This window comes from Sus scrofa, chromosome 6 (assembly GCF_054392235.1).
Source record: "Sus scrofa isolate SSC_HxYL_T2T_F1_AM1 chromosome 6, Sscrofa_HxYL_maternal_Yorkshire_Landrace_v2.0, whole genome shotgun sequence".
Classification (NCBI taxonomy): Eukaryota; Metazoa; Chordata; class Mammalia; order Artiodactyla; family Suidae; genus Sus; species Sus scrofa.
Window position 1 is genome coordinate 102491677 of NC_139388.1, and position 9539 is coordinate 102501215.

The following is a 9539-nucleotide window of genomic DNA, read 5'->3' on the forward strand; positions in this document are numbered from 1 at the left end:
ATATGCTAATAGACCTTTAGTAGATGGACATACATAATAGCCAGGATATATTAAGCATTCTCTTCCTCCATCTACTAAGGATCTATTAAGCATTCTGTCTATTAGGGATCTATTAGCGTTCTCTGTCCACTACTAAGGGTCATTACTGTCCATCTGCACATTAAGCATTCTGTCTATCTGCCTACTAAGGACTTATGAGCATTCATCTCCCTCTATCTACTAAGGACCTACTAGTATTCTTAAGCTTTCTGTATGTCTGCCTATTAAGGACCTACTAAGTGTCCTGTATGTCCAACTACTTAAGGACCTGTAAAGCTATCTATGTGTCCACCTATGAAGGACATATTAAGCCTTCTCAGACATTAAGCATTCATCTTCCACCTACAAAGGACCTACTAAGTGTTCCTATGTACACCTATGAAGGACCTACTAAGCATTCTTGTACATTCAGCTACAAAGGACCTACTAAGCATTCATTTTACTCTGCCTATGAAGGACCTCTTAAGCCTTCTTTAATAGGTCCTTAGTAGATGGATGTAGGAATGCCTAATAGACCCTTAGTAGCCAGAGAGAAAGAAGGCTTAATGGGTCCCCAGGAGGACAGAGAATGCTAATAGAAGGCTTAATAGGTCCTTCATAGGTGGATGTACAGGATGCTTAGTAGGTCCTTAGCAGGTGGACAGAGAGAATAGTTCAATAGATCATTAGTAGGCAGACAGTTATTAGATGGACATACAGAACACTACATAGGTCCTTCATAGGCGGACTATACATCCTTAGTAGCCAGGCATCTAGAAGGCTTAATAGATCCTTCGTAGGCAGACCTATGGAATGCTTAATAGGTCCTTAGTAGGTAGACATACAAGACCACTTATATAGGTCCTTAGTAAGCAGGCATATAGAACACTTAAAAGGTCCTAAGAAGGTTGGGCCTTGCCAATAAGGCTTAATAAGTCCTTAGTAGGTGCATGTATAGAATGCTTGATAGGTCCTTAGTAGAGTAGGTTTGATGTACCATAATGCTTAATAGATCCTTAATAGGTTTGACGAACAGAATGCTTAATACATCCTTAATAGGTGGATGTACGGGAGAGAACACTTAATAGAATGCTTAACATAGACCCTTAGTAGATGGATGTTACAGAACGCTTACTAGATCCTTAGTAGATAGACACAGAGAATGCTTAATAGACCCTTAATAGATGGATGTACAGAATGCTTAATAGATCCTTAGTAGGTGGAGGGAGAGAACGCTAAATAAGACCCTTAGTAGCTGGACATATAGCACACCTAATAGATCTTTAGTAGGCAGGCATACAGAACACTTAATAGACCTTTAGTAGAAAAACAGAGAATGCTAATAGAATGCTTAGTAAATCCTTACTAGATAGAGGGAGAGAATGCTAATAGATCCCTAATGGACATACAGAAAGCTAATAGACCCTTAGTAGATGGACATACAGAACACTTAACAGATGCTTAGTAGGCAGATGGAGAGAATGCTAGTAGGTCCTTAGTAGACAGAGGGAGAGAATGCTAATAGACACATAACAGGCGGAGGGAGAAAACAGTAATGGACTGGTATGTCTGTGCGCATGTGTGTGAATGCTCAAGTGCAAGAATGACCTTCTCCCAAGGAATAAATCACTCCACACAGTAATCTTAAATGACTCCAGAATCGTCTTAACTACTAGTATAATTGCAAGTCTACTTTCCAGGGAGTGAAAACTCCTGAAGATATCAAATAAAATCAGATATTCCAAAATGGGTGGAAGCACAGGATTAACCATTTATGCAGGGATCTGTTCCCTAAGGATGAGGCCTGTGGGGCCATGTGACTGTCTGCATCATGGAAGTCACCAGCCTCAGCACAGGTGTCACAGGGGACAAAGGCACTCCTTCTAGGCCACCCACAGCTATGCATATTCCTGTACCCACGTGGTCTCCAAGGAGCCAGGCCACCGACAGGGACTAGACAGGCACAGGGTACGGGGGACGGAGTCAGCCTTAACCCCTCCCTCCATCAGGCTGCTGAGAGCCTACTGTGTGCCAGACTGGCTTCGAGGCCTGCACCTCGCTGACACGTGCAGGGAAAAGGGAGGGATGGGTGGTAGGCGTCCGAGTCCCTGAAATTTCAATACCATTTTAAAAATCTGAATCATACCCACATCCTTGTCAGCTCTTCACTGTCTGGCTAGATCCAGAACCCGGAATCCCAAACCACTTACACAGAATAAAGCTGGTTGGGAAGGAAACACTTTCCAGGCACCCTTGGGACTAAAATCCTCTCTGATCTGGTGAATCATCACATATGTACTTCAATGCTTAAAAAATACAATAAAGAAGGCCAAATAAAGAAAATGTCAAAAGCTTCACAGTGGTTGTCAAGGGAGGGTCTCTGAAAGGTCCTTCTCCTGGTCCTTTCACGTGTCTCTGCACCTCATACAACGTGACCTGTGTGCCTGATACCCAGAGCAAGAAAGCACCTCAAGTTGGAACTGGTGAGACCCACAAAAACACAGAGCAGGTAAAACGGGAGCTATTAGAGTAAATGCAGGTAATTACTTGGCCATGAAATTGCCCTGCCCCATTAACTGAGCTGTCGTTACTGTGAGTGTGGCCTTTGAAGTGGAGGCAGGTACGAACCACCAGCACAGCCTTTCAAATTTTGGAAGAAGAGCCAGAGTTCACTACCACACAGGCACCTACACTTACCATGCTCTTGTTTTTATTTCCACGTTTTTTGAGATAAAAGCTGAAAGCTGCTTTTGCCAATCTTTAAAACTTCTCATCTAAAAGTATTTTCCCTTTATGAGAAATATAAGATTTCAAGTTCCTGGCTTCACTTAACTTTAGGTGAAAATGAGGTCATTTTCTAAGTCCTTTTCTTCTAGGCCATGGTCCCCAGAAAGACACTGGTGTCAAACCACAGCTGGGCCTGCAGCTGATGGCCACAGCCACATCCATGCTCTTCATCACAGTCATGTGTGTGTATGTGTGTGTGCGTGTGTGTGTGCATGCACACGTATGATGTGTGTATCTATATGCATGGTATGTGTGTGTCCATGGTGTGTGTCTGTGTATATGATCTGAGCATGGTATGTGTGCTGTGTATGTGTGTGTACCTGTGTGTGCATGGTGTGTATTGTGTGCATTGTGTGTGTCTGTGTGCATGTGTTTATATGCATGGTGTGTGCTGTGTATGTGAGGCGTGTGTTTGTGTGCATGGTATGTGTTGTTTGTGGTATGTGTGTGCATGGTGTATGTTGTGTGTGATATGTGTCTGTATGAATGGTGTGTATTGTGTGTGCGTGTTGTGTATGTGTGTGTGCATGATGTGTTTATGTGCATGGTATATGGTGTGTGTGTGTGTTATGTTGGTGGTGTGTGTGTGTTCATGGTGTGTGCATGTGTGTCTGTGTGCATGGTGTGTGTGTTGGGGGGGGAGCGCTGGGATTACCCGCAGGGAAGAACACGGAAGTCAACAGCAGTGTGCCCGCCTCCCAGCTCTGGGCGCTCCAATATTCTTTCCCCCTCACCCCTGGGGAGTCTCAGGACACTTCAGAAAGGGGGACTGCCCCTTCTCACAGCCCTGGCCCCAGCCAGCAGTGACACAGGCACACAGGAAGCCCCTATAAACATATCAGTGGACTGAATGGTTGGCTGAAGGAACGAAGCAGGAAAACCCTGAGAGAGCAGAACACCCTCGGGACCTCAGGGTGACACTATATCCTTTCTCAAACCTGGATCCCTACCCCAAGACTGTCCAAAATAATTTTATTCCCAAATTGAAAAGAACTGAACAGCCTATATGCAGAACAGCAAGCTCTTGCACAGCAAGAGCTCATGCTCACGTGACGCAGGTTTTTCCTGAGCTTTTTCCTGGGATCACGTCTATTCCATGCAGAAGCCACTAAAGACTCCCTCTGCCAGGTGAGTTTCCCTCGGATGCACATGATCACCAATGTGTCTTTTCCTATTTCTAGCCCTACATGTTTTATGCCTCCCTTTAGTTGTTTCTATCCAGTTGTCACCAGCGCTCCCTAACAGTATGCAGCATCTGCTGGTGCTGAGTTCTTTACTCATTCGGGGAGGAAGAGAAGGTATGTGGCTAGGATAGGCCAGCTCTGCCGCGTGCTTGGGACTCTTCAGCTTCTCTTACACACGAATATTTACCGTCTGCCAAAGATGCTCCCTGTTACCAACAGGTGAGTCACATTTCTTTTCAAGATTATACTTTATGACTAAGGGGGGGCGGGGTGAGGTGCAGGAAAGGCAATATTTGCTTGGCTACAAAAACTGTCTTTGGTTAAATGATATTGCCAAGATTCTGTTTTACCCTATTGCAATGTTTCCTCACATGGTGTTGGTTAAGCTATCATTTGGTCATCCACACAACTTTTTTCTTTTTCTTTTTCTTTTTTTTTTTTTTTCAGTTTTAATAGAATATTTTTGGGTAAAAGGAAATGGTTCTGAAGTGTCTTCCCCTTTCAGAAAAGTCAATGAATTCTACAAAAAGTAAACATCACCCCAACATCAGCCCCCAGACTTAAACGTTTCCATTAGCAGATAGGACGAAGACTTTGGGGGGCATTAAAGCACTGCTTACGGAGTTCCCATCGTGGCGCAGTGATTAACGAATCCGACTAGGAACCACGAGGTTGCGGGTTCAGTCCCTGCCCTTGCTCAGTGGGTTAAGGATCCGGCGTTGCCGTGAGCTGTGGTGTAGGTTGCAGACGCGGCTCGGACCCCACGTTGCTGTGGCTCTGGTGTAGGCCGGTGGCTACAGCTCCGATTGGACCCCTAGCCTGGGAATCTCCACATGCCGTGGGAGCAGCCCAAGAAATAGCAAAAAGACAAAAAAAAAAAAAAAAAAAAGCACTGCTTACTCCAAATATCTGAGGTTGATCTGTGCTTCTGGAGCTGAATGATTTCTGTGGCTTTTCATTTACGCAAAGAAAACAGTGACAATGGATGCCCCCCAGCTGCATACCTCCATGACACCCAGTGGATTTTATTTGGATTAAGAAATGCAGTTGTTTTCAGAAGCTGCAGGAGAGGAAAGTAAAACTGCCATGTATACTTTTATGTCGGCACATTTTGAACCTGGGTCTCACACTACATTTACAGTTTTTAAAAAACAGCAAAAACAAACAATGGGCTCCAGTCTCACCAGACCCTTACTTACCCACCAGTAGGACCTAGGTCATGATTTATGATGTGCATGAGTGGAAATAAAAGGAACCCCCAAACTGAACAAAGATCGGATGCCAAACACAATAAACAGTTTCTACAATGTCCACTGGGAATCTTCCTGAAGGACTTGTGCATTTTTAATCTTATTTTTATGTATTTATTTTTAAATTTTATGGCCACATCCATGGCATATGGAAGTTCCCAGGCCAGGTGTCGAATCCAAGCCATGGCTGCAGCAATGCCAGATCCTTTAACCCAATGTTGCCTGGCTGGAATCAAACCCACACCTCCTCAGCGACCCAAGCCCCTGTTCCACGGCAGGAACTCACGTTTCAATTTTATTAATGAGACTTATTAGTGTAAAAAATAATCTATAAATGATGTCAGGAACTAAATTTATTACAGTCTGTCCCAAGTACATTCATAACCATAACAAATGTGTATTTATCTACTAATCATTCTCATAACAGATAGTGTCCTACGGTTAGCAAAATAAAATGCCTATGTATCAGGAACAAAAATCAAGCAATTCTAAGAAAAGTCCAGGTAATTTCCTTCAAGCTGATGACTTCTGTTGAAATATATGCTCAAGGTCCATCTGCTACTAACAGAATTTTTAAATGCTTACAAAAATCCCTAACTACAGAGGAAGACACAATCTCAAGCCAGTCTCATGGGTTAGGCTGATTAATACCCATTTTCTGTTAAAACTACTTCAACCAAGTAAAAACCAGGTAGAAAACGGGGAAGGAGAGAATACCTAATTCTTCCCTGGTTCTTTACGTTATCCTAGTGAATCACGTCAAGCCTCTCTTAAATGGCAGAGATTTATACACGGAAGGACCATTCCCTTGCTTTCTCTCCCATGCTGGAGGTGGATGCTCCCTGTAGGATCAAAGCTCATCTGTGGGCAACCTCAGTGGCTCAGTGGTAATAATTTTGCCACGGCAGAAATGGGATAATTTTTTGTAGGGTTATCCCATTAAACTTTGCAAACCTTTTTTTTTTTTTTTTTTTTTTTTTTTTTTGCTTTTTAGGGCTGCACCCACAACATATGGAAGTTGCCAGGCTAGGAGTCGAATCAGAGCTACAGCTGCTGGCCTACGCCACAGCCACAGCAACGCGGGATCCGAGCTGCGTATGTGACCTACACCACAGCTCATGGCAATGCTGGATCCTTAACCCACTGAGCGAGGCCAGGGATCGAACCTGCATCCTCATGGATACTAGTCGGATTCGTTTCTGCTGAGCCACGCACGATAGGGACTCCCCAAACCTCCTTTTTTTATCTGATATCCTCTTTGTCATATGCACACATGTGAGCACATGCACAGGGGCTGGCCCCACCGTCCTTCCTTTCACAGACTCAATGGCTCACCCCTGCTTCCTTACTCCCTGTCGGCACCCTGTTCTCCCAGCACCAGCACTGCCATGTCTGGGTAAGCCCCTGATCCCAAGGAGTTCAGGATGACTTGGACAGGAATTTGGCGATCTGGGCTATACTCGAACCTCGCTAAGGATATACTTGGATTCCGCTTACCAGCTGTTATGATCCCAGCTTAGACTATGGTGCAAGAAGTGTGGTTACAACATCCACTCAAAACAATCCTCTCAAAATAAGAAGGACAAGCTCAGCACTAAGGGGCCCAGGTTGCGTCTCTGAGGATGGTTTTGTAGTCCAGAACACAATGGTTTTATGCAAAAAATTCTGTTTATACGAAATGTTCACGTAATTTTTCATTTTCAAGGCATCTGCCCATCTGACTTTTTCTTCACAGATATTACAACAGAATTTTTAGGGGACACTTTTCCCTGTTTCATCTCTCTCTGCCTCTTGTTTCTGGTGTGTGTGGCAGCTGCTGTTTGATCTGTCCACTGGCTCTGATTTGTTTCATGTTTCAGCCAAAGATTAAAACTGCTCTGTAATTCTAAGCAGATGGGCCTAGGAGTGCAACCCTATAATTATACCTTCTCTCTCTGGCCCTGGAACTGCAAGCCTTCCATCCTGACTTTGAAAATCTGGGATCACAGAGGCTCAGAGTACACCTTGGCCACCAGGCAGGTCTGGCCCAGCCTGGCTCATGTGCAGGCCTGGGGAGCTGTGCTGCCCACACCACCGGCCCCAAGCAGCACTTCAAAGAAAACAGCAGCACAGAGCTCCAGGTTACTGTCTCCTTCCTTTCCTAGATCATCTGACATGGGGCACTGCCTGCTCCTTAGTGCCACCTAAACGCATTCTGAAGCTGGATCCAGCTGCAGGTCTCACTCAGAAACCCAGAGGCCAAGAGGGTTCCGGGTGTCCAGAGGTTTGCGGTGGTCGCCCGGGTAAGAGGCAGCACAGCTCTGCTCCTGGTGGAGACTCTGCTTAGGGAAAGCTGGCTCAGGACATGCTACTCAGACCCTGTCCCCAGCCTCCAGCAAATGTGCCCCCCACCCCCACCCGAGTTGCAGTGCTGTCTTATTTTTCTCAGTGCAATTCCTGGAACTCTTTGAAAGCCCGCAGTTCGAGGGTTTACTAGAGCCACTGAGAACATGTGACACATGAAACACAGAAACAAAACGACCAAGAAGAGCGGGAGGGAAGCGAGCTCAGGTCGCTGGGAACTTAGGAGACTGGATTTAATTACTGCACTTTGGCTACTAGGGGGCCCCTGCTCCCTGAAATTCGTCCAGAGAACCTACCCCTCCACCTAGGAGAGACCCCTCCTCACCCCTCAACACACAGTCCTCAAAGGGGCGCACGCAAACACCGCAAGCTCCTTTCCCCTAAAATGACCAGTTTCTCTGTACAGTTCCCCCCCGCCCCCCGTCCAAAGCTTGGACCCCAGCAAGAGCCCCTCCTGCGCTCTGACACTCTGCAAAAGGTCGCATAGCCTGCAGTTTCAGGACAGTTTATAGTCTGAAGCTCCCAGAATGTCCACAAGTGTCCGTTGGAACTTGGAGATAAAGTCTGTGTGAAAGCGCAGCCTTTCAGAGAGAAGCCCCGCGCCCGGCAAGGCGAGCCTCTTCCTGGGCGCCCAGGAGAGGGCTCTGCGGACGCGGGGGTCCCCTCGGCTCTAGGGGTCCCGTCAGGTGCCCTCGGCTCCGGGCCCCCCCGGACTCACCGTGAAGTAGGAGGGCCGGGAACAGGGATGTGAGCAGGAGGCGGCGCACACAGGACATCTCCAGGCCTCCTCCGGGGCCGCCAGCGCGCGCCGCACCGCCCGCCGTCCGGGGACCCAGCTCCCTGGGACCCGCCTGCAGCCCGGGCGGCGCGGCCCGGCGGCGCGGGGACAGGGCCAGGCCCGCGCTTCAGGCGACTGCAGAGCGCCCCATGCCCGGCCTGGACCCTCGGTTCCCGGCCTCCCGCCCCGCGCCCGGCCCTGCGCGCCCGGCCGCCCCGCGCCCGCCCGGCCGCCGCCGCCGCTTCGCGCCGCACTGGCCGCCGCCGCCGCCGCCGCCGCTGCCGCCGCCGCAGCTCTTCTTCATATTTCCAGGGCGCCGCCGCGGGAAGGGGGCAGGGGCGGGGCCTTGGAGGGGGCGGGGCGGGCCTGGACGGGGCGGGACGACGTGGGCAGGGCGGGGCGGGGCCTGGAAGGACCGGGGCGCCTCCAAGGACCGGAATCCTTGGGCTTCAAAGAGCGCTAGGTACCGCCGCTGCAGCTCCTCCGTGTCGTCTCTACCTCTTCTCTTCTCTTACGCTCTCTGCGCCCCACCCCCGGCAGCTCCAGACGCCTGTCGTCCCTCCAGTAACAGCCTCACCCAGATTCACCGTTTGTGAAAGGTGTTCCAAAAGGGGTGGGGGCGCTGCAAGGCGAGGGTCTCCAGTGCTGTGGAAGTTAAGTCCTTGTGCAAACTATGGGGTGTGTGTGTATGCCCGCCCGCACGGGAGAAAGAGGGACGAGCATGGAGAGAAGAAAGCAGGAAGGAGAGGTCACGAAAATCTCTCTGAGTGGGAATCCTGAGCGCCGCGTCGGATCCCAGCATCCCTACCGGGAAGAGTAGGAGATCATTTCCTCCTTTTATAGGAGGTGAGGGCTTGTTGGAATGAGGGAGACGTCTCAGAGGATCACCCCCTGTTGCTCCTCTTCCCCTCTGTCTCAGCCCAGATCTTGATTCTGTTTATGGTATGCGGGTCTTCAGTCCCAGGTGCAGGGTTCGGTCAAGGAGGCTCCCCCCTGTTGGCGGATGTACCTCGAGCTCTTTTTCTCTGCTGAATCTGGAGGTCTCTTCACCGAGCTTCTCCAGGGCCATGCGGGGCTCTCAGGGGGAAGTTTGTCATCCCCCAGGCTAGCTGAATGTCACCTCTTCACATTGGATGAGCAGCTGCCAGGGACCACATGGATTCAGGATTCTTCTGGTGT

At 48.7% G+C, this 9539-nt stretch overlaps 1 protein-coding gene across 1 annotated transcript in view; it reads right to left on the bottom strand.

Annotated features, from left to right (window-relative positions):
• Positions 1 to 8659, bottom strand: part of APCDD1 (APC down-regulated 1) — a 35328-nt gene extending 26669 nt beyond the window's left edge. The window contains exon 1 of the mRNA XM_021096050.2: positions 8301 to 8659. Coding sequence (XP_020951709.1) covers positions 8301 to 8358 — 58 coding nt within the window. The 5' untranslated portion in view covers positions 8359 to 8659. The remainder of the gene's footprint in view (positions 1 to 8300) is intronic.
• Positions 8660 to 9539: the final 880 nt, after the last annotated feature.